Raw genomic sequence first — 22,760 nt, 5'->3', positions numbered from 1 at the left:
GGCTGAAACAGACGAGCGTCACTCCCGTCTGATTGGCCCAGGAGTTGCGGCCTTACGCTGCTCCCTGATTGGTCGGGACGGCTACAGGCTGATCCACGTGACTTCCAGAGACGTTGCATTTCTTGCCCGCCTCCTGATCGGCCGTCTCTAACCCGCGCTCTGATTGGTCGGAGTGGATGGATTGTTTCAATGCCCCTCCTGATTGGCCGGAGAAGCGCGGCCCAGTGCGTTTCCGGAGTGGCCAAGCAGCCGCAGCGTGATTCGCCATCCATGTTCCCGGGCTGTTGCGCCTGCGCCGTAAGTGCGGCTGGTGGGAGCGATGGCGGCCGCGGCCGGGGCCGACTCGGACAGCGAGGAGCTGGTACTCACCCCAGCACAGCTGATCCACAGCCTGGAGCAGGTGCCGTGGCGCAGCGAGGGCTCGGGCCGGGGAGAGCGGGGCTTGCTGGAGCAGTGCCGAGCGGCGAGGCCGTGGCCATGTTTCTTCCCTCTCGCTGATGAGGCTGTGGAGCCGAGGTCTCCCTTCACTTTCACTGACAGCGTCCCTTCTTTCAGGCCTGGCTGAATGAGAAGTTTGCTCCAGAACTGCTGGAGAGTAAACCTGAGGTCATCGAGTGTGTTGTGGAGCAGCTGGACCATATGGTAGGTTCTGCAGCTCGGGTGGCGGTGCAGGCAGGCTCTGGCGTTGCTCTGGCGATGCACGCCTGACTCTCTGAGCGGGGCGGGGACTCCGCTGCCTTGTCTCTGAGACAGAGCTTCTCCCGTTTCTTCTTTCAGCTTGCCTTTGGAGAGGGGCTCAAGTGCAAGCAAGCAGAGTTCTTTGGGTTGTCAAAAGCAGCTGTAGTCTGATTTTCTGTGTTCTATATACAAAACTTGTCTTTTTCTCTGTTTCTTGTTGTTTGATATTTCAACCATTTAATTTCTTGTTGCTTTTTCTTGCAGGAAGCAAACCTGAAACGGGCAAAGAGAGGAGACCTGAAGGTCAGTGTTCACCACATGGAGATTGAAAGGATTCGTTTCGTGCTCAGCAGCTACTTGCGCTGTCGGCTGGTGAAGGTAATGCTGGCTGTGCAGCACAGAGGGTGAAAAACGGTCATTTCAGGAGAGATTTTTACCTACACAGAGCTTTCTGCCTCAGCACAGCATTTAATTAAAGCATGTTCTCTCTCTGTTCTCTGAAATGTGACTCAAATTAATTTCCTGGAAACACTTTCATATTGTAATGAAGGAAGATCAGGGTTGATCACAACATTGTGAGTGCTGTTGGCACAGCTGAATGCTGTCCTATTCAGCGGGAGTCCTGCTGTGTGCGTGCATGGTTGTATAGCTTGGTGTTCCTGTGTGATGCCACAGTTAGTTCAGGAGCAGGGATTTGGGCAGGCTTGTGACTGCTCCTATAGTTTGTGGGGAATCCAGTGGAGAGTGGGGGTTTGAACACTGAACTCATGGGAGAGATCTGGATCATTCTTTCGGATTGTGTTCCAATATTAGATAGAGAAGTTTTTTCCCCACATCCTGGAGAAGGAGAAGTCTCGAGCTGAAGGGGAGCCCTCCATTTTATCACCAGAGGAGTTTGCTTTTGCTAAAGAGTGAGTAGGTTTTCAGTGTATCTTCCGCTTTTATAGATTATAGAAACTTACCTGTGTGTTTTGCTGAAGTTCTTGAGACTGTGAGCCTTAGACTGGTTTGAAGAAAGAATCAGTGTGTCTTACCAGGAGGTTTCCTTATGGGCAAGAAAGGAACTGAAACAAAATACCTTTGGTGACTTTGAGTCAGTTACCAGGGCAGGCCAAGGGCCTGTTTTTGGCTGTGCCCATGGGATGAGGAGCTGTCACTTACTCTTGTTTTGAGTAAATACTCTTCCTGCAGATTTGTATTTGATTAACCAAGTTAGTACTTCAATGGTTTGTTTCAGGTACATGGCAAACACAGAAGCTTACCTGAAAAATGTGGCCCTAAAACACATGCCACCTAACCTGCAGAAAGTGTCTCTCCTAAAGTCAGGTGAGTCCACTCAGACTTCAGGGTAACCTGAAAATTGTGGAAGGTGAAGTGTGGGAAAAGTTGTAGGGAGCCCCAAATGTAAGGCCTACTCTTGCACTTGCTGCTCAGTTGAAGCAAGGTTGATGTGATGATAATGTTGTAACATGGTTCCATGCTGCTGCTGGGGGATCATGCTGGTCTCTGCTGTCAAGTCCTGTCTTACACTGACATGACACTGAGCACATGCATCTGATTAGAAGTGTCTGGTGTTCCTTTTGCTGGCTATAAGTTTGCTACCTGTCAGACCCCTCGGTGTTCTGCAGAGGAGCACAAGTGAGGGCTGAGCTTGTGCTCTCAATCTGTTGTCGGCAGTTCCAAAGCCCAACCTGGACTCCTTTGTGTTTCTGAGGGTGCTGGAGCGGCAGGAGAACATCCTGGTGGAGCCAGAGACTGATGAGCACAGGTGAGTGGGCATTTCTGCTTGTGGCACGGGAGCAATCAGTGTCACTTGAGGGGTGGACAGCAGCTCCTGTCCCGCCTGTCTCTGCAGGGAATATGCCATCAATCTGGAGGAGGGCTCGCAGCACCTGATCCGTTACAGAACCGTGGCACCTCTGGTGGCTTCAGGAGCCGTGCAGCTCATCTGAGGGGAGAGGTGAGTGTGTGGTGGGAGGAGCAGATACTGCACCATCTCCCCTGCCCAACCCACCACAGTGGGGCTGGCAGGAGCTCCCCATGGGGCTATCTGGGCCAGGTCCCCTCCCAGGCATAGGTCCCCTCCCAGGCACAGGTCCCCAGGGACACGGCAGGCAGAGCACAGTGGCACTGGAGGTGAGTACCACAGTGCTGTACCACAGGGGTGTCCATTGCCCCTCAGCTCATCGAGCTCCTGATTGCCTGTGACATCCCAGCATACAGCCACACAGTCCTTATTCTGGCACTCCTGGCTGAGGAAGGCTGTGTCACAGGGCAGTGTCTGGAAGGCTTCAGTGTATAGCTGCTGGGATGCCTTGTTTAGGAGTAGTGGCAGATAGCATCACTAAATCGGAACAGCTTGATCATGGGCTCAGGAAAAAGTTACTTCTGCTGTGTGTCACCCTCCCTGCAGAGGATGAGGGGTTCTGGAACAGATAGAGATAGACACTGTCAGACTCCCTTCTGCTGAAACCACTGTTAAGGGAAGTGGGGCATGCAGTTCAGTTTTGCTGGTCATGCAAAGCAAAAGCTCCTCTGGCCCTGCTGACCTTTTCTAGATGGAGGAGGAGGCAGGGTGTTCTGTGGTACCTCAGCTCAAAACCTGTCAAGTGTGTGGGCAGACAAGGGCTTGTGTTCATCAGGGCAGGGTCTCTCTTTCCTGCATGGTCTGTGTGAAGGGTGTCTGGAGAGCATCTTCCTCTACAAAGCTGGGGGTGACACGGGGCATCTTGTAGTGTGAGAGGCTTTGCATGTGTGGTTTATAGTCTTCCTAATTAATCCATTTAGGTAAAGAGGATTCTTTCAAGTATAGACATTAGAGGGGGCTGGGTTTAATCCTTAGGAGTCAGTAGCATGTTCCTCTGGACAGCTCCCCAGGAACGGCTTGTGAATTGTGCCCTGCCCGTATTTACACCCAGACAACTTCACAGAGGTGACTGAAGCTTCCAGACAAAATCCTTGTTAATCTGCTGCTGTGAAAGTGTGCTCCACAGGATCTGCCTGAGGATCTGCCTGAGGAGTGTGTGGGGGCACATCTGCAGGCTTCCTCCTTGGTCCTGTTCAGTCTGACTGAATGCTTGTCCAGACAGCTTGTACTTGCCACACAGCTGCGTGTCACATAGCTGCAGCAGTGTGAGCATGAGGGGCATCTGTCCTCTTCTGGTGACTGAACTTTAACTGACCTGATGGTTTCCAGAGTGCCTTTGGTGCACCTCGTCTCTGGAGCTTGCAGCTGGCACATGGCTGTGTTTTCACAGGCTAGGCATGAGAGTAGAGATAGTAAATAGGCTGAGATCAGTCAGGCTCCAAGTGAGTCAGTTGTGGCACACCTGAAAATGCTACCTGTCTTTGTGTCTTTTCGTGACTAAATACCAGGACATCTGGGGAGCTGCTAACACTACACCTCTGTTCTGGGGGAAGGAGAAGTGTCTACAAGCTTATTGAGAAAACGAGGGTATTGGCTTGTACTTTTAGATGGAGGAGAAGACGCAGCAGTGCATCCACCTTAACCCGTGCTGCTGGGAGAGAATGGGTAGAGTTAGGAGCAGGTTTTCCAGGATCCACAGGTTCTGCTGTTAAACTTGGGGTCAAATACATTCCTTGTTCTCAGCTCTCCCCAGGGTGGAAATAGCTTGGGTTTACTTAGTGATTAGCTCTGAATGCAAAGTCGGTGGATGGTGGAAGAGGTCACGGGGAGGGCACTGATGGTGAAATGCTGCCATTTCCCTGCCAAAGCCAGAGCTGCTCTCTTGGGCGCCAGGGAAAGGAGCAAGTGGTTTCATTGCTAGAAAGACTTGTTTGTGTTGGCTACCCTAGGTCGTTGGAGTGGGGGGGTTTGCACTGTCAGCCCAAGACAATGTGTTGAAAGGATGGTTTTGCATAATGTTTTTGCCAGCTGGACACTGGGTTCAAGCTCACTTTGGCCATCCTGTGAGACGTGTCTTGCATTGTGTTGCAGATATTCAGACCTGGTGGTGATGGAGAGCCATATAGAAACATTGATAGGTCAGTCAGCTGTGTCATGAGCTGATGAAAATCTGTGCTGTCAGCAGGAACAATCAGAGCTGCTTAACATAAATGGCTAGACAGCTCTGGAAAGATTAGCAAGGAGTACAAGACAGGGGTGATCTGATTTAGGTGACAGTCTTTACTGTCAAGGAGTCACATGCAAGCTGAACAGTGAGGCTGATTTTGAATATAGATGTCAGGGACACCACACTATCTCTTGCGTGCTTGGGTGTGAGCAAATTTTTTTTTCTCAGTGCGCACATCTGGGATAAGAAGCTTCTGAGTTGCTAGAGGATGAGCCAAGGGTCTGGGTTTTTCTCTGCTTAGACAACCTGGAAATAGCTGTCTTTGGAGAAACATCTGAAAAGGGGTGTATAAAACCAGTTCAAACTTCCCACATTAAAGATTAAGTAAGAGGAACACGCTCCTCTTTCTGCCGGTGCTGATGGTCGCACAGATACTGGTGCTCCAAAAGCACTCGTGTTTCTCTGGCACCGGGGCCCATTTGTGTGCAGTTTCCCCTGCTAGCCGGTGCCTGGCGCGGTAGAAGGCGGCGGCGGGCCCCGTCCCCGAGCTGGTACCCGTCCCCGCGCCGGGCCCGGTACCGGCTGCTCTGCGGGCGCGGTGCGGCTCGCGCCGCGGGCGGGGCGGGGTTCGATTGGCCGTCCGCAGCGCGGCGCCCACGCTGATTGGCTGGCGCGGGGTGTCCCGGCCGCGGGCGCTCCCGGGTTTCCAGTGCCGCGGAGCCGCCTCGGCGGGAGCGGAGCGCAGCGGGGCCGGGCGGGACCCGATGAGCTGCGGCGAGTGAGCGCAGCGGGGCCGGGTGCGGGACGCGATGAGCTGTGCCGAGTGAGCGCAGCGGGGCCGGGCGGGACGCGATGAGCTGCGCCGAGTGAGCGCAGCGGGGCCGGGCGGGACGCGATGAGCTGCGCCGAGTGAGCGCAGCGGGGCCGGGCGAGGCGGGGGGCTCTCCGGGGACGCGCCGCCTGACCCCCTCTTCGCCTCTAGGCTTTTCCAGGTGTGCAGCGGGCGGGCTGTCGCGCCCCCAGCCATGCCCGTGGACCTGGCCGTGCGGCTCTGCCTGAGCCACTCGCCCCCCATCCGCAAGCTGCTGAACTCCTACGAGGAGCTGCGGGGCAACCGAGGCCGTAAACCCCTCCGATCCTGTCTCAACCAGAAGCTGAGTGCAGAACCTGAGCCAGAGCGGCGAGACAGTAGCAAGAGCTGCAAGAGCCAGAAGAAGAAGCGGGTTGTTTTTGCTGATATGAAGGGGCTCTCATTGACAGCTGTCCGCTTCTTCTCAAAGATTGAGGAGGACCTCTGTGATTTGCAGCATGCCCTGTCAGACCTTGCCTCTTTCCAACCTAGGCTGTGGGACTTCCGCCCAGAAATGTGCAGGTATGTGCTGGACTTCCCACAGCCGTCTGCAAACTATGTGGCTTTCCGCAACAGCCTGCACAGCAACTTTGTCTGCCTGGAGAGCTGTCTGATTCAGGACCGTGCTCTGTCAGGGACAGTGAAGGTTAGAAACATCGAGTACGAGAAGAAAGTGATGGTCCGCATCACCTTTGATGGCTGGAAGAGCTTCCGGGACATCTCTTGCCAGTACATGCACAGCACCTATGGCTCAGCTGATACAGACATCTTCTCTTTTGAGTTTACCCTGCCCAAGCAATCCATTTCCCATAGGGGCACAGAGTTCTGCATCTCCTTCCAGTGTGGACAAAAGACCCACTGGGACAACAACCACGGGAAGAACTACAAGATCCGCCATGTGGGCATGATGTGCCCTGCTTCTCATGCTGTCAAGAGTGCCAGCAGGGCTTGGGAGCATCTTGGCACCTCTGGGGCTGCTGCTCTAGTTCTTTCGCAGCTGCAGACCTGGCGGCATTCAGAGACCCAAGCTCCTTATTGGTAGGAAGGCAGTGCGGGGAGAGATGTAGGTGCCCTCCCTGTCCCAGCTGGTACAAGGGCTGCTCAAGGTTTTGTTAGCTCCTTCATGGTCTGATGCTCTGCAGCTGCCAGTCTCTGCAAAAGCGTCTTCACATCTTGCTGCTGCTACAGAGGCTGGAAGCTGCTGCTTGAAGTAACTCCTACATGTAGGTTCTCAGGGCAACAGGAGAGTAGGGGAGTGACAAGGGAGCGGCTGTGGGCTGGGCCCGCGGCCGTGTCTGAGCCATCCCGGGGCCGATGCTGCCCAAGTGCCTTGTGAGGAGGGTCCTGGCGCTGCCGGGGCCTCCCGCTGCAGGCGCTCTCCAAGCCGCGGTCCCGAGACGGACTCACAGCGGGGTTGCTGGGCCGGGAGCGCGAGGTGCCTCACCTCGTTGGTGCTGTAACGGGGAGTTAATAAAGTGACGGCGCTTCGCGACTCGTGCCTCTTCTCCGCCTTCCCGGGGGTGGGGCCGGGCCGGGCCGGGCCGGGCCCTCAGCCACCGGCGCGGGAACGCGCACGCGCCCTCTAGCGGGGACGGGGGGCAGGGCGGGGCGGCCCTGCGGGCGCGCTCTCGCAGGTGGCGCGCTGACGTAACTCGCGCGGAGCGGTGGCGCGCACGGCACGTGGCGGGGCGGAGCGGGGCCCGGCGGCGGCGGCGGCAGCGGCAGGTGAGTGAGGGAGGGAGTGACCGTCCGGAGCGGCCTCCGCAACCGCTCCTGCCCGCGCGGGCCCGGCACCGCCGCTCCGCGCGGCGTGCGGACAGGGCCCGGCCCGCCCCCCCCGCCGTTATCCCGGCCCCTCGGCCTCCTCGTCGCGTTGCGGCCGCGCCGCCCCCGCCCAGCGCACAGCCCCGGCCCTGTCGCGATCCGCCGCGCTCCCGGGGAGCAGAGCCGCCGCCGGCCCGGTCTGGCCGCAGCCGCCCCGGCTCCGGGCGGGCCGCCGCGCGGCTCTGCCGGCTGGCCGGGCGGTGCAGCCCCGAACGGCGGCGCGGGCCGCGGTGTCCGTGCCTGCCGGGCCCGCCCGGTGTGCCCCAGCGGGGCGGGGCCGGAGCCCGCGGGCAGCGCTGCAGCACACGTGGGCTCTGCTGTGGCGGGGACACCGGCCAGCACATAGCTGGGCTCCTCGCGCCGCGGCTGCCGGCTCGGGGGGCCGGTCTGACAAGTTCACCGCCACGAGTCCTAGTTCCGATGGGTGACAGCTGTGCCATAATGGGCAATGCACGTGTGCCTGACGAGCTGCCTCTCCCAGTGCGTGCTCTGTGTATGCCTTGGAAGCACGCTATTCTTAACATTACCAATACAGCAGTGTTTAACCAGCAGCTGGAACACGGTGTACAGGAGTGCAGAAGAATCTTTACAGACTCTCCTTTGCCCTTTGTGCTTGTCGGGTACCTGCTAAATCCTGTACTCGGGTGAGACTCCGTAGCCTGGTGAAGGTGATGTCCAGAGGGGAGTCTCCCCCGAGCAGACTCATTTTTTGTCACAAGCCACTGCTGGCCCTGTGGGTGCATGACCTTTGACTGGTCCCTGTACCCCAGCAAGTTCCTCTTTGACTAATCATCAGCAGTAATTCTCCCCTTAGGCTAACTTCCTGTCCTGAGCTGTTTGTAATCTGCCCTTTGTCACTGGGGATGAGATGTACAGGAGCAGAGGAAGTGATGCCTACTCAGGAATCTGGGTACCTGGCTTCCTCAGTCCTCTGGGATGCCCCTGAAATGAGAGACATGATAAGGTCTTGGTCATGAAGGAGCGGTTTTCTGTGACTCTTTTCCTGTACTTGAGACCTCATTGCAGCATCCTGTGCCATAGGTGTGGTTCTGGATGAATCTGCTCCATCTGAGGTGTGCATGGTATGAAAATACAGGATGAATGGCAGCAGGAGGCGATTCCCAAGTCAGTGACAGTGACAGGCAGGAGCTAGAGTATCAGTCTCGGTCTTGCTGTTTCGGGAGCTGCTCTGAATGCTGTTACCTCAGCCCAAGTACTGCCTTCCAGGTTCTGGAGCCCACTGTCTCTGGCCTCCTGCCGTGCTCTCTGCATTGACGTCTCTCTGATCTGCTGACTTCAGTTGTTCTCCTGCTCTGCTGCTGGTGGCATGTGAGTACCACATCTGCCAAGAAGCCAACTTGCTGTTTGAAAGCTTTCCAGGAGCACAAGCTTCATTTGTGTCTGTAATGACCCTTCGGTGTGAGTGGATGCCAGGGGCCTCCAGAATTAAACTTGTTCCAGGCGTCATGCAAGGAGTGTTGGTGTCCTCGTGGGGAGAACAATAATAGCTCCACGTCCGGTAGGCTCCTGTGAGTGCCAACTCCCTCGATCTCCTCCAATGCAGGCTCAGGGATGGACTCCACCTTGTCCCTCTGAAGAGACTCTGCATGCTCTCAGCAGCCAGGAGGAGATTCTGCTGCCAGCTTCTCCACGAGCTGCGTCGCAGCAGGACTTGCTCAGTGGAAGCCTGGGAGGGGATCCATCCCTGCAGGTGTGTTGCTGCCGTGCCCACCAGCTGCCTGTGGACAAAGCAGTGTCTGTGCACCATCTGCTCTGAGCTCCTTGGCCTGCACCATCTGAACTCCCTTGAGTTCCTGGCAGACTCTTGGCTTGTTTTCCCAAGTGCTCTCTGTGATCCTGTTGCATTCCCTCTCTGAGAGCCCCGAGAGGATGTGAACTTTGGAATGGAGTCTCTGAGCACGCTGCAGACTCAGTGCATGTGTGACACTGCTGCTGAGTAATAGGAGGACTGGTTCATTGCTGCGAGCAGCCCTTCTGTGTGGCTGCAGGGCACCAGCCTTGCCTGGGGCCTTCACCATGTTCCTCCTGCTGCCCTTTGACAGCTTAGTAGTTAATCTCTTGGGGATTTCCATAACTGTCCTCTTCACTCTGCTTCTGGTTTTCATCATTGTGCCAGCAATTTTTGGAGTCTCCTTTGGCATCCGCAAGGTTTACATGAAAACTTTATTAAAGATTTTTCAGGTAAGTCATATATTCAGAATGTTCTGTGTGTTTGCAGAGGTTTGTCCAAGGGTGGTCATGATAGGAGGAGAGGCTTTTGCCTCAGGAGGGCATTGTGGGTGACTGGAGTGGCAGGCTGGGCTGTGGATGTCGTGCTGCTGCCAGTTGCCCTCTTTGTCTCATCTCAGCCAAATGCAGTTTACAAGACCTGTGTTTGTGGGCTGTTTTTTCCCTGTAATTAATCCAGTAAGTCTTCAACTAAAGCAGTAGTGTAGCAGGGCTTGGCAGGAGTGCAGCAGGATCTGAGGGGTGGCTTGGAGGGGGTTCATGTTCCAGAGTGCTGCTGCTGCTGCTTGGTGTCAGGTGTGATGGGGAGGGAGCAGGCTGAAGCCAGCAGCTTGCTGCTCTCCAGGACACATTTGGACAAAGCAAGAGCAGAGGAGCTAAGGCAGGACTTTTGTGCTGCAAGTCCTGAGTGGTCTGTGGCCAGAACCCAGAGCTCTCAACATGCCTTTGTCCTGGAGTGTCACCTACTGAGCCGTGTCTGGAGCTGCTGCCTTGGAGGACAACCAGCAGCCCTTGCCCTTGCCGACCCTCTTGGCACAGAGAGGCCAAGTGGAATTTTCCAGCTTGTTGTCATGCTGTTCCCTTGCCTGCCTTTGGTGGACTAATTTTATGGACTGTCTGCGAGCCAACACCTCTTGAAGCAAGTTCCTGACCAGACGAGAATTTTATATCTACTAAGAGTAGTAGGTAAAGCCTATACCGCCCTACCCTGGCAGCCCAGATGAAAGGCAAAGTGTTTGCTCGGGAGGTTTTAGGCTCTTAAATATGGAGTTCATGCTGCTAAAGGATGTATGATATAGCTACTGCTGTTGGAACAGGGCTGATGGTACCCAAAGTATCCCTGTACTTGCTGGCTTGGAAAGACAGCACTGGAGCTCAGAGTGTTCACCTCTTTAAACTCGAGTCCTCCCAAAAGCCTGAGGAATCAATGGGAAGACCCTGGGCTTTGTGGGGTGCTTCATTAACACAGAAGTCCAAAGACCTGACTAAAAATTTACTGACTGAAGTGGGCAGAAAAATGTTTCAAATTGAACTTTTCACAATGTGTTCCTTTCCTTTGATTCAGGAACATTTACTCTCAACACCTCTACTGGTGTTTGAAACTATTTTTCTGAAAAGACTGAGAAGTCTATTTCAGCTTTTATTAAAGAATCTTAGTGGAGGGATAGAGGAACACTCATGCACAATTGGTCACTGATTTGGTGAAAAACTCATTAAGTTTGATCATTCAGAACTGTATTTTGGAGGGCAATTATTTGCTTGAGATATTTTCCCAGCGCTTGAGGCCAGTGTTGGAAGCCAGAGGGGCAGCATGTGGCAGAGTCTGGAAGCTCGTGGGACACAGCCCGAGCTTCCAGAGCTGTGTGCTGCCAGCACACCCCTGCTGGTGGGCAGGGAGGGAGGCACTGCCTGGTGACTCAGGTGGGAGGCTGGGTCTGTGCTGCCACAGTCAGGGTGGAGATGTGCTGGGCTTGCAAGCACTACCTTGTCCACAGACTGCTCAGCTCCTGCGAGGCCAGATCTCCTGACTTCTGGGATGGCAGTATGTAGGCAATCTTCTGCAATCCTGGAGTTCTAGCTGCTGGCAGAGGCAGCTGCAAGGTGAGCAGGACACTCCAGCTGCAAGTAGCATTCCCTCATCGCTTCCTCCTGATCTGCTGCTGCTGCTATGGGCTGAGATTGGGATGCCAGAGTTCCCAGCAACGGCCCCTCTTCACAGATCAGCATGTTGTACACAAATCCTCCTCATTCCACACCTATATGAACTGCAGGCTGTGAAGGTTGTTTGGAGGGCAGGCAGGGAAACTGCACAGAAATACAGCCTGGAGTTTGTGCTGGTGCCCTTGAAAATTACCTGAGGGCACAAGTAGTCCTGGCACAGGATTTGGCAGCCAGCTGTCTGAGGGTGCTTGCTGCTGCTGCTGTTTTGGGCAGATTGCTGAGCTGAGAAGCAGCAGCAGCCATTAGCTGAATCAGAGGGGAAAGGATCCTATCCCATCATCAGCCTGATGTTTTCAGCAGCAACCTGAGAACAAAGACTCTGCTTCGAATTTGGAAGAAACAAGGGTTGAAAAGTAGCACTGGTCTCCTGACCAGCTTCCTACACTGTGGTGCAGACACCCCAGCAGGATGCACAGCTCAGCCAGAAGCTGTGCAGTGGCAACCGTGTGCAAGGTGCAGCAGAGCTGAGAGGTCATGGAAACTGCAGAAAATCTTGCTGTGCCATCTCAGCACTCTTCTTCCCTCTGGCACACTCTGTTTCCCAGGCCAGTCTCTGCTTCCACCTCAGTTCAGTTGGGTTCATCACTCACTCTTTCAGTTCTGTATAGAAGCCTCCTGCTTTAGCCCCATCTTCTCCCCTGAACTGTATCCTTCCTGCAGGTCAGCTCTAAAATGGGCAGTAGCATGGAGCTATAGGCCTTGCAAATCTTGGTTGTCCTGTCTGTCTTACAGTGGGCAACACTGAGAATAGAGCGTGGTGCCAAGGAGAAGAACCATCCATTGTACAAGCCCTATGTCAATGGTGAGATCCTGCCCTGCATGGGTACATGGAGTTCAAAATTCTTTTGGGGAGGTGGGGTAAATGTGATGTCTCCAGGCAGCTGAGGTCTGTTGGGAAATCTTTCCCATGTAGGAGGGAGTTCTAGAGAGCTGTTTCACGAGGAAGGGCAGGGAATCACCCCAGGAGTGTTTCATTTCTAGATAGTGGGGAGGGCTGGTTTCTGCCTGTCTGGACTAGAGGAAGAAGGGGACCCTGAGGAGGGTGGGTGAGGAAGGCCTTGGCTTTTCTCTCTCTTTGGGTGGGTAAGTCACAGCTGGCTCAGGGCTGCCTGCGGTGTGCTGCAGGTATCATTGCCAAGGAGCCAACGTCACTGGAGGAGGAGATCAAGGAGATGCGCCGGAGTGGCAGCGGCAAAGCCCTGGACACCCCCGAGTTTGAGCTCTCAGATATCTTCTATTTCTGCCGCAAAGGCATCGAGACCATCATGGACGATGAAGTGACCAAGAGGTTCTCAGCTGAAGAGCTGGAGTCCTGGAACCTGCTCAGCAGGACCAACTACAACTTCCAGTACATCAGCCTGCGCCTCACTGTGCTCTGGGGGCTCGGTGTGCTTATCCGCTACTGCTTCCTCCTGCCCCTCAGGTGGGTGCTGCTGCGTGCCCTGCCTGCCAGGAAGGTGCTGCTGGCCTGCCTTTGCTAGCATGTGGTTTCTCTCTTTCTGCAGGATAGCCCTGGCATTTACTGGCATCAGCTTGTTGGTCACTGGTACCACAGTGGTGGGATATTTGCCAAATGGAAGGTGAGTTCATCTTCGAGGGAGGAGCAGATGGGGAGCACTCCATGCATTTTGAGACCTGATAACCCTGAAATTTCCCTACTCTGTTCTGCCACCTGCAGACACAGCAGGTGGTCCTGGCAGCGTGGTCTCTCAGGAGTGGACACACTGCCATTTCAACAAAGGGCCTAGATTGAGCACTAAGCTGGTGGCAGAGCACTCAGCCCTGTCCTCTGAAAGGAGTAATAATAACAGAAAAGAGCAAAGGCCAAAATTTTATTCTCATGAGTTGAGAATCAGTGATCAGCTGATGGCAAATCTCAGGACATCCTGTATTTCTGTAGCAGAGATGGGAAGGCTTGGCTGGATTCCAGCCTCTGGAGCAGCTGGGCTGAGTGGCACTGTTAGAGGGAATATTGTAGGGCTGGGGAGTGATGGTCTCTGTCCTGGGCTGCAGGTGTAAGGACTTCCTGAGCAAACACGTGCACCTGATGTGTTACCGGATCTGCGTGCGTGCCCTCACAGCCATCATCACGTACCACGACAGGTAAGGCCTGGCTGCTCCAGGCTCTCCCTGCCCAGGAGGTGCTCCAGGCCAGGCATTATGCAGCTCTCATGGTTCCTTGCTCTTTCTTCACCTCTGCCGTTGTTTTGCGTCTAGAGAGAACAGACCCCGCAATGGAGGCATCTGTGTGGCCAATCACACCTCCCCCATTGATGTGATCATCCTGGCCAGTGATGGCTACTATGCAATGGTAAGGCACCAGCTCTGCCTGCCTGGGGCTGGCCGCCTGCATGGAGGGAGCAGGAAGTTTGTTACGGGGCAGGAAGTAGGCACAGGAGTCCTTTGAGCATGCGGAATTACTTGTCCCTGCATGGCATGGCAGGGCACTGTCAGACTCTGTGCAAGCTCAGCCTGGAGCTCAAAGCATCAGGGGTCTGTGGGCACAGCTTTGCAAGGAGAGCTCTAGGCTTTGCTGTTGTTCTTCCTCAGCTGGACCTCCTGCCACAGGGAAAGCACTTGGGGTTTGCTGTATCTGTCTGTCCAGTTGGCACCTGGGACTTTTGCTCTTAGCCTTTCCAGGGCAGGGCTGGGAAGATGAACCTCAGTTTAGCTGTGAAACTGGGCACTGCCTTGACTATCACATGTGCCCAGGTCTTGTAACTTGTGTCTTCTTGCCCTGTTCAGGTGGGTCAGATCCATGGAGGGCTCATGGGTGTGATACAGAGAGCCATGGTGAAAGCCTGTCCCCACGTGTGGTTCGAGCGTTCCGAGGTCAAAGATCGTCACCTCGTCGCCAGAAGGTGACAGTCCCTGCCTGCAGGGGTGGCTCTGGAGGCTGGGGGGGTAGGGGGCTGCTCACCTCCCTTGGATGGAGACACTGCATGGCATCATAGGAGATTGTGCCCCTGTTGTTGGCACCGTGATAGTCCCTGGAGACTGCAGGTTAAGGACTGTGCGCTGTTGGATTGCTTCTGGGAGCATCTGTCCCTTCTGCTAATTTTTTGACACTTTTCTGTTTAGGCTCACAGAACATGTCCAGGACAAAAGCAAACTGCCCATTCTTATTTTTCCAGAAGGTGAGTGCAAAAAAGCCAGAGAAGCACTGGGTGGAGAAGGCACCTTGAAATAGCACTTCTCTGTTCCTTTTCTTCTTACACAGCCAAGGGTTTGAGACCCTCCACTGAGACAAAAGGGACATTGTGTCTTTGGAGCTGAGTGGGTCTAGAATGCAGGAGTCACACATGATGTCCCAGTGACCCATTCTGTGCATACAGAGAGCAGGGCTTGGACTGAGAGTTAGGGGAGAGTTGGGTTCCTGTGGCCCTGCCCTTAAGCCTGTAGCTTAAACATCTGAATGACTTGCAGAGGAAAGTTAAGACTGTGCTTGCCTCTTACAGGAACATGCATCAACAACACATCTGTGATGATGTTCAAAAAGGGGAGCTTTGAAATCGGAGCCACAGTTTATCCTGTAGCCATCAAGGTATGACAAGGCAATGTTCTTAATACTCGAGTCTGTCTGTCCCTCTGTATCACTGTCTTGGCAGCCCAGTCCAGACTGGTCTGATGGCACAGGAGAGCTGAGGTCACTCCATGCAGTGCTCTGGGAGAGCTGACCTGTAGCTCAGTTTGGGGTGGAAGTTGGAGCCTCAGAGAGGGTGCAGCCACTGCCTGACTTCCATGAACTCTTCTGCCTTTGTAGTATGACCCACAGTTTGGAGATGCCTTTTGGAATAGCAGCAAGTATGGCATGGTGACCTACCTCCTGAGGATGATGACCAGCTGGGCCATCGTCTGCAGTGTCTGGTACTTGCCCCCAATGACTAGGCAGGTGAGGTGAATCCAGCCTATCTGATTGTTTTCCTGTTTGGTCCTTTGCTCCTGCTGAACAGTCTTATTTTACCACAGCCTGAAGAGGATGCAGTGCAGTTTGCCAATCGAGTGAAGTCAGCCATTGCCAGGCAGGGGGGCCTTGTGGATCTGCTCTGGTGAGTCCAAGCAGGCTCAAGAGAAAACCAAGGGAAAACTTCCTGGCGCCAGAATTTCTTGTTCTGGGTCTTGGCATGTGCTCATGGGCTGTAGAGCTCATTTCATTTCTTGTTTAGGGTAGAGCAGGCTCTGGAGGAATGTTCTTCTGTAGAAGGGACCAAAGTCTTTGCTTCTTTTGTATGCTGGGCATCAGGGCTTCATTCTATGATTTTAGCTTTCATTGGCATGCCCTGGGTTTGACTTGTTTCTATTCAGCAAGGTGTGCTCAGCTTGGGAACTTGTTTTCCCAGGCACTGAGGTCTCAAAGCCTGGGAGGCAGGCGGGCAGGCAGGCAGTCTCCTGTAGTGGTACTAGAGCAGCTCATGTTTCTGGCACAGTTGCTATTTAGAGCTCAGTGCAGGGCTGTGGGGGCAGCTCCAGGCAGAAGCAGGTAAGAAGGTGATGCCCTTTGGGGACAGGTGCTGTGCAGTGTGCCCTGGCAGCCTGTGGTACAGGGGCAGCTGCCAGCACTCGCTGGAATTCTGACTTGACCTGAACATTCCCAGACAAGGATGGTGCCTGCCTGCAGCCTCTCTGACATGACTCTCTTCCCAGGGATGGAGGACTGAAAAGGGAGAAGGTGAAAGATGCGTTCAAGGAGGAGCAACAGAAACTCTACAGCAAAATTATTGTAGGCAGCCATGAAGACCGGAGCCGCTCGTGAGTGCGCTGCCTCAGCACTGCACGGGGCTGGCCAGAGCCTCCAGCACCAGCCAGGGCTTGTCTGGAGCAACTCTGAGCCTTTGGACTTGGCCTACTCCAGAGCTGCTTGGACTCGCTCTCACACTCTGGCTGTTGTTTCCCAGAGGTTACTACTGCTGCCTGGAGTCTTTAGGCCTTGGGCAGCTCATGGCAAAGATGCCTTCCTGTTCCTGTTACAGTGAAGCCCCTTGCAGGGGCAGTATTAAATGAATTTATGGTGTCCTGTGCTTCCGTGTGATGTGTCAGCCCCAGGGAAGGACTGCTGTGATGTGCATGTGTGTCAGTCACAAGTCTCCCGTAGCACAAAAGCTGGTGGGCTGTGCTGGAAGTGGCTGCCTTGACAACCGAGGGAATCATCATAAGCCTGTGCCCCGTGTGTGTGAGACATAAACCCCTTAGGAGCAGAATGTGGTCTCAGGCCATTTCCAGATCCACTTCCAGGAGAAAACTTTTTCTTTTGCCACTTTCCTGTGAGCTTGACCCAGACTGTTGCTTCTGCAGTACCAGCCTCTTTGCTGCTCCTGCTGCAGTAAGGATCATACTCCTTGGAAACCGGCTGTGTCCCCTGCGGCTGCCAGGTGCCAGGCGTCACTGCAGTGGCAGGTGGGGCTCCTGAGGAATCTGTACGTGCTGTAGTGGCAGCCTAGGCTGTGTAGGAGAGCCCAGGACTTCATGGCTATGGCAGCAAATCCCTTTTCCATTGTCTGCTGAGGGAAACAGTGGTATCTGACCTTGTCATGCACACACATGCATAGTATCACCCTGCTGCAAGAAAACTAAAATATTGTGCTGGAGGTGGTGCTCCTTTCTGCTCTGCAAGTAAATTAATTATTCAGTAAAACAACTTGCATTTGAGCATTTGTCCCATGTACTTTCCCATTTTCCTTACATTCCCACAAACTTGAACACTTACACTGGTTTCTCTGCTCTTAGAAGCAAGAGCAGTTTCACTGCTACCTGCTGAAGCCTGCTTGCATTTTCTAGCACTCTGGAGAAGGCAGTTACTTAAGTGCCTCATTTGTACCTCAAGTACAAATGTTTGTTGGGGAGGGCATCTGCTATGCCAGGTGAGGACAGCTGTTCTGTGTAAGTGGCCTTAAATCTGAATTTTCCGACACCTTTTTTTTTTTTTTTTTAATTTGCCTGATGGAACTTTGCTGCTCTGGCTGCAAGCTCAGGGCCATTTGCATGAAGACTCCTGCTGTGGCCTGGTGAGCCCTGGAGGGAGCCACAGTGAGCCATGGGTTGCTGAGGCATTGCCTGGGTACTGTGGGTGGCCCTTCCCTGTGTGCTGCAGCTGGGGACACAACTGCTGGGGACATGGACATTGCTGCCTGGCACCCCTGCTGCCCAGGCAGGGTCTCCAGACTCCTCTTCACTCCTCCCCGTTAAGCAGCCACTCCTGAGTCCTATCAAGGGCTGTGCCCCCAGAAATCTCCTCTCTGGGGGTGGGATAGACATTTCCTTCAGGCATTGCTGAAGGTCAAGGCCTCCCCCAGCCCGTTGCCATGTCCTCAGGTGCCCATAAGTCTCCAGCCTGCAGCTGGGTGCCCTGTCTCTGACACCATGGTGCTTTGCAGGACCCTCCTCAGCTTTGTGGGACGTCCAGCCATCCTGCTGTGCTTGGGGACCATCCCCAGCAGCATTCAGGACACTCCAGAGCAAGCAAAGAGCTGGCTGGACAGGTTAGGAGGCATACATCCATCTTTCCTTGGCTCTCCCACCCCATGCCCCCAGTCAATATGTCTCTCTCCGATGAGAAAGTTAATAAATTTAGCTCTAGATTAAAAGTATCGATCATTTCATTTGTAAGCAATAAATAACCGGGGGGAGCGTGGGGTGGCCCACGAGGTAGGGGCTGCTGGCTTGGGCTGCAGCAGCCGTGCACCCCACTGGGGCCAGCAGCCCTCATATGCATTCTGCCTGGATGCTGGCATTGATTTGCTATTAGTCTCCACGCACCACCCAGTAGCACATCATTCCCGGAGCTGCTATTAATGGCCTTTTGATAAATAATCACTTGTAAGTCAATAAATTTTTATTAAACAGTGTGGCGCTTTGATTTATGAAAATCCGACGGGGTTTGTCTAGGAGAAAAGGGATGCAGAATTGAAGCGGAGCTGCCATCCATCTGCCTGCCAGGCTTCCTGCCGTACTCGCAGCCCCAGCTGCTGGCTCTGCCCACACAGCCCGGGGCTGCGGCAGCCGGCACAGCGAGACAGATCCGGGGCTCTGCTGAGCGCTCCTGTGCAGAGCTCGGCACCGATGGGCATTGGTGGGAACTGATGGGCATTGATGGGAACTGATGTGGTGGTGATGGGCACCACTGCCCAGCAGCAAGTGGCCAGTGCGCAAGTGGGAGCCACAGCGGGAGCAGAGGGGGTCAGTCCTGGCTGCCGGGGCCCTGCATGGATCAGCACTGGTTGGGCTCCTGCCTCAGTGTGGGGATGTACGGGGCAGCCAGGCTGCAGCAGCCATTTGTCACTCTCCCTGGCTACAGCAGGCCCTTTGCCACCTGCTTTATTTGTCTCCCAGCCCTGACGTGGCATCAGACAGGTGTTAAACTACTTAATCACTTTAAAATTGTTTTAATTTTCTGTTTTGTATTGATCTCCACAGCACCAATTAATCAGCTCACTGGACCAGGCAGTTAGTACATTAAAAATTGTCAGCCAAGCTGGGCAGCTTAGAAAATGTTAAAAAAATATCCCACCAGCAGCCCCTCACTTCTCCCACCATGTGGAACCTGCTCCTGCTGAGTGCTGGCTCTGCCCACAGACAGTGATGTCTCTTCCCCCAGCCCTGTGCACCATGCTCCCATGGGACCTGCCATCCCATATCCTTGCAAAGGGTCCGTCAGCTCTGTCCTGGCCCAGCCCCTGTCCTGTGGAGGCAGTGGAGGAGCTGCATGGCTGAGGGGGAGCATTAAAAGCCCCATGCTCTGCAGGGGCTGGACAGAGACCGATGTGGGGACAGAAGTCCCCTAAGCTAGCACAAGTGGCAGCGAGCAGTCAGGCCTCCTTGCAAAGGGCCCACAGCCCAGTGAGAGACTGGAGAGGGTTTTAAGCTAAGTGTGGGCCTTGGCAAGATGTGCAGTGATGATCTGCAGCCCCAGACGAGGCTGGTGCCCAGGGCACTGAAAGGTCCCAGTGCTCAGGAGCTCCAGCTGTCCCAGGCATGCACTCAGCCACCAGCCCATAGCAGGTACTGCCTGGGCAACCAGCCCCATTCTGGCCCCTGCCCTGCCTGTGCCATGCTGTTCTGTGTGCCTGATGGGCCGGCAGCACCTTATCTGTTACCGATTTCCTTCCAAGACACAGTCCATGTGATTGCTCACATCTGGCTGGCACTTAGCTGGCTCTTGGCTGAAAAACTGCCCGGCCTTCAGCGCTGTGCCTGTGCCAGCGCCAGCTGGAGCTCCTTTGGCATCCCAAGCAGGTAAGGACAGCTGGCCTCGTGCAGCACCTACAGCTGGCATGGCACTAGTGAGGTACAGGGAGCCAGAACAGGAGTGTGCAGACCCATGGGCACATGTCCGTGTGTGCAGCCCCACTGCACAGGGGTGCAGCACAGAGCAGGGGGGGCCCAACAGGTTGGCAGGCAAACACACTGGGGCTATTGATGCCACATCAATCCTGCAGCCCCGACATGTGAATAGGCTCTCACTCACACCGTCAAGATAAATGATATTTATTTGCTGCTAAGAGCTTCCAGTAAGAGGCCCCAGTGAGTGACTTTTGAACCAGCAGCTCTTGCTGCTGGTACACACCCAAACCAGAGAAAACCCTGGGAAAATCTCCAGGGCTCCCCTCTTCCCGTGGGCCCTTCCTGCCCCACACTCAGGACCACAGCATGGTCCTTGCCCCTGCCTGGCATGCAGACCCTGCCCCGTACATCCTACCCCCACCCCTTCTCTGGCCCAGCCTCACAAGGCAAACCTGGACCACATGCCCACAAAACAAGTGCTGGGACTTGACTAGGACCTTTATTTCATCAATGCCCATAACACAGCTGCACCTGATGCTACCAGATGTGCTCCTCCCAGCCCTGCAAGCCATGCTCCCCATCGGGCTGTCACCAGCTCACCCCAAAGCCCAGCACCTGCTGCTGTGGGGAGCCACCCCGGCAGGACAGAGGTGACAGAGCCACTCCCAGCCCAGAGGGGCAGCCTGTGCTGCAGCTAGCCGCTGTGCGTGCCCAAGCCCAGCATTGAGAAGGCTGCACGGTGCTTCCTCAGCAGCAGCCGGATCTTCTCGTCATCTGAGTCTGGGTCCAGGGGCTTGTTGTACTCATCGTCCTCGGTCTCAGAGGCCGCCCGCTCTCCGCCAGAGCCCCCCGCCTGCTGCGAGGATGAGGAGGGCTCCAGGGCACTCTTCTTCCTCCATTTGGTCCGTCGGTTCTGGAACCAGACCTGTTGCCCCATGGGACCAGCTCAGTTAGCAGGCAACACGCTGCACACCCCGTGCCACAGGGACCACCACTCACCTTCACCTGAGACTCAGTCATGCCAAGAGAATAGGCCAGCCGTGCTCTTTCCGGACCCGCCAGGTACTTGGTCTGCTCAAAAGTCTTCTCCAGAGCAAAGATCTGGTGTCCCGTGAAGGTTGGGCGCGTGTGCTTCTTCTTGTGGATGCTGTCAGCCAAGTGAGCAGGGGCTACAGGAGAGGAAGAGAAGTAGGTGAGCTCTTGGCAGCCCACAACTCTGGACAGTTCTCCCCTAGTCCACATGCACCAACCCTCAGTGACCAAATGGTCCCTCCACACCTGCTCCCCTCCAAATTAAAACTGTATTCCTGTTTCAGGGTTTCAGCCACATCCCAGGAGGGCTGAGCTGCCCTCTGTTCAGCTTCCACACAGCCAGAGCCAGGCTAGGCATCTCCCGATCAAGGACGGTGCTAAGTGCTTGTGGTGAGAGGGCAAGGGTCACTATCAACAGTGCTCAACCCCAGAGCCATGCAGCGCTGGGACCACTGTGCCCCCTGCCCCATCCTTGCAGGATGCACAGCAGAAGACAGGCAGAGCTGGTCATTGGCTCATGGCTGTGCCAGGAGCAGATGGCCAAACTGCCTAACCCATCTGCTCCAAAATCATCACCTGCAAAGGGGTGAATGGGACCAGAGCTGCAGGTTCCGAGCAGCTGCACTCAGCCTCCCAGGGTTTCTCATGGGACAGTGGATGTGCCCACCCTATCCACCCCCTGGCGCAGCAGCAACATGTTCTGCAATTGCCCTGACAGCCCTCCAGCAGGAAGGCAGCGCTGCCAGCCTGGGGTTCTGGGGCTGGCCATCCTGCCTGTCTCTGGCATGACTTAAACCAGGCGCTGACCCCAGTGAGGCTGGCTGAGAGACAGGCAGTTCTTATCAGTCAGAGGGCTCTGCCTGCCCTTGCCAGCTGTGGCTGCCCAGGGGCAAAGCATCAGCATTTGGCATTAGAGTTGTCCCTGCCCTTGAGCCAAAAGTTCGATGACAGTTTGAGCTCCGGCAGCTCTGGGCTCTTTCTCCCTGCCTTGGCTCAGCCCACCCGCCGTGCCTCGTGCGGGGCGATGACGCAGACACAGCTGGCCCCGTGCCCCTTTCCTAGTGCCGGCAGTCGGGACTCCGCCAGTGTCCAGCCCCAGCCCCCAGCCCCAGCCCCAGCCCCAGCCCAGCCCGGTACTCACGGCCGCCGCACTGCCGGGCCCGCCACTCCGGGGCCGCCTCCGCCCAGCAGCTCCGGGCCCGCGGCGGGTACTCGCCGCCGGCCTTGGGGAGAGCGCCCACCTGGGGCCCGTAATAGACACTCGGGGAGCTCAGTCCGTTCAGTCCGCCCGCGTGCGGGTAGCCGGGGAGGAGGCCGCCGCCGGCGGTGGCCGCGGGCCGGCCCAGGATGTCCGAGATGCCGTGCGGGGTGCCTGCAGCCAGCTGCGCTCCCAGACCGGGCGGCCCCAGCTTGTAGAAGGAGCTCTGCACTGAGTACTGGCAAACAGGCGCCTTGGCCTCGGGGAAGGGGCCCAGCGAGGGGCCGTTGAGCAGGAAGGTGCCTGGCAGGTTGGCATCCATCGCTCTAGCACCGAGGCGGCCTCAAAGCCCGGAACCCCGGAGGTGCGACGGCCGACCCATCACCACCGGCCTGGGGGCTGCGGAGCCCCAGAGCCGCTCTGGCCGTGGTGCCTGGCTGGCACAGGGATGGCGGCGGGGCCGGGGCCGCGGGCAGCCCGGGGAACGCCCGCTGACCTCGCTGTGGCTCCGGCCCCGGACCCTCAACTTGGGTGCGATCAGCGCCAACATTTCTCTGATAAAGACGGGCCCGATTAGAATAACGCGCGCCCATTGGCCGGCGGGTTGCGCGCCGTGCTCCCATTGGCCGGCGGGCTGCGCGCCGCGCTCCCATTGGCTGAGCCTCGGCCGCAGAGCGCGATTGGTGCGGCCCAGACAAATTGCGCTTTGAACGGCGGCGGCGGCTGCGGGAGCGGGAGGGACGGGACGGTACACGAGCATGGATCGCGATGCGATGCGATGCGATGCGATGCGATGCGATGCGATGCGATGCGATGCGATGCGATGCGATGCGATGCGATGCGATGCGATGCGATGCGATGCGATGCGATAGGAGGGACGGGACGGGACGGGGTGCGA

The 22,760-nt window shown here is 55.8% G+C and overlaps 4 protein-coding genes across 6 annotated transcripts; 3 read left to right on the top strand and 1 right to left on the bottom strand.

Moving 5' to 3' along the window:
- The first annotated feature begins 12 nt into the window (after positions 1–12).
- GINS4 (GINS complex subunit 4) lies at positions 13–7,054 on the top strand. The gene is made up of 8 exons (XM_056508840.1): positions 13–400; positions 556–642; positions 943–1,056; positions 1,492–1,589; positions 1,916–2,004; positions 2,356–2,446; positions 2,534–2,638; positions 5,695–7,054. Exons 1-7 carry the CDS (start codon positions 320–322, stop codon positions 2,628–2,630), a joined length of 657 nt encoding a protein of 218 aa, XP_056364815.1. The 5' UTR covers positions 13–319; the 3' UTR covers positions 2,631–2,638; positions 5,695–7,054.
- LOC130262059 (protein phosphatase 1 regulatory subunit 3C-B-like) lies at positions 5,738–7,054 on the top strand. Its single transcript, XM_056508839.1, has one exon. The coding sequence runs from the start codon at positions 5,738–5,740 to the stop codon at positions 6,602–6,604; it is 867 nt and encodes a 288-aa protein (XP_056364814.1). The 3' UTR covers positions 6,605–7,054.
- A 164-nt stretch (positions 7,055–7,218) lies between these two features.
- GPAT4 (glycerol-3-phosphate acyltransferase 4) lies at positions 7,219–16,366 on the top strand. 3 transcript variants are annotated; one of them, XM_056508835.1, is made up of 14 exons: positions 7,219–7,287; positions 8,614–8,715; positions 8,951–9,588; positions 12,088–12,157; positions 12,481–12,778; positions 12,861–12,935; positions 13,369–13,458; positions 13,573–13,666; positions 14,101–14,216; positions 14,437–14,492; positions 14,814–14,899; positions 15,119–15,247; positions 15,325–15,404; positions 16,000–16,366. In XM_056508835.1, exons 3-14 carry the CDS (start codon positions 9,424–9,426, stop codon positions 16,106–16,108), a joined length of 1,368 nt encoding a protein of 455 aa, XP_056364810.1. In that variant the 5' UTR covers positions 7,219–7,287; positions 8,614–8,715; positions 8,951–9,423; the 3' UTR covers positions 16,109–16,366. The 3 variants fall into 3 exon arrangements, with proteins under 3 accessions (XP_056364810.1, XP_056364811.1, XP_056364812.1); XM_056508836.1 differs by lacking the exon at positions 8,951–9,588 and having other exon boundaries at positions 7,220–7,287; XM_056508837.1 differs by lacking the exons at positions 7,219–7,287; positions 8,614–8,715; positions 8,951–9,588 and adding an exon at positions 11,138–11,235.
- A 3,746-nt stretch (positions 16,367–20,112) lies between these two features.
- On the bottom strand, positions 20,113–22,629 carry NKX6-3 (NK6 homeobox 3). Its single transcript, XM_056508838.1, has 3 exons — positions 21,806–22,629; positions 20,632–20,801; positions 20,113–20,557 (listed from the first exon to the last, which is right to left on the bottom strand). Exons 1-3 carry the CDS (start codon positions 22,182–22,184, stop codon positions 20,327–20,329), a joined length of 780 nt encoding a protein of 259 aa, XP_056364813.1. The 5' UTR covers positions 22,185–22,629; the 3' UTR covers positions 20,113–20,326.
- Positions 22,630–22,760: the final 131 nt, after the last annotated feature.

The sequence above is a fragment of the Oenanthe melanoleuca genome, chromosome 22, assembly GCF_029582105.1.
Source record: "Oenanthe melanoleuca isolate GR-GAL-2019-014 chromosome 22, OMel1.0, whole genome shotgun sequence".
NCBI lineage: Eukaryota > Metazoa > Chordata > Aves > Passeriformes > Muscicapidae > Oenanthe > Oenanthe melanoleuca.
The sequence above is the reverse complement of the archived record's forward strand: the minus strand, read 5'-3'. Positions and strand labels throughout refer to the sequence as shown.

Coding starts and splice junctions, on each gene's coding strand:
- GINS4 (XM_056508840.1), top strand. CDS start 320: ATGGCGGCCGCGGCCGGGGCCGACTCGGACAGCGAGGAGCTGGTACTC. Junction 401..555: donor TGATCCACAGCCTGGAGCAG/GTGCCGTGGCGC, acceptor CCCTTCTTTCAG/GCCTGGCTGAATGAGAAGTT. Junction 2,005..2,355: donor AGTGTCTCTCCTAAAGTCAG/GTGAGTCCACTC, acceptor TGTTGTCGGCAG/TTCCAAAGCCCAACCTGGAC.
- LOC130262059 (XM_056508839.1), top strand. CDS start 5,738: ATGCCCGTGGACCTGGCCGTGCGGCTCTGCCTGAGCCACTCGCCCCCC.
- GPAT4 (XM_056508835.1), top strand. CDS start 9,424: ATGTTCCTCCTGCTGCCCTTTGACAGCTTAGTAGTTAATCTCTTGGGG. Junction 12,158..12,480: donor GTACAAGCCCTATGTCAATG/GTGAGATCCTGC, acceptor GGTGTGCTGCAG/GTATCATTGCCAAGGAGCCA. Junction 13,459..13,572: donor ATCATCACGTACCACGACAG/GTAAGGCCTGGC, acceptor TTTTGCGTCTAG/AGAGAACAGACCCCGCAATG.
- NKX6-3 (XM_056508838.1), bottom strand. CDS start 22,184: ATGGATGCCAACCTGCCAGGCACCTTCCTGCTCAACGGCCCCTCGCTG. Junction 20,802..21,805: donor GGCCCGGCAGTGCGGCGGCC/GTGAGTACCGGG, acceptor CCTCTCCTGTAG/CCCCTGCTCACTTGGCTGAC. Junction 20,558..20,631: donor TGACTGAGTCTCAGGTGAAG/GTGAGTGGTGGT, acceptor ATGGGGCAACAG/GTCTGGTTCCAGAACCGACG.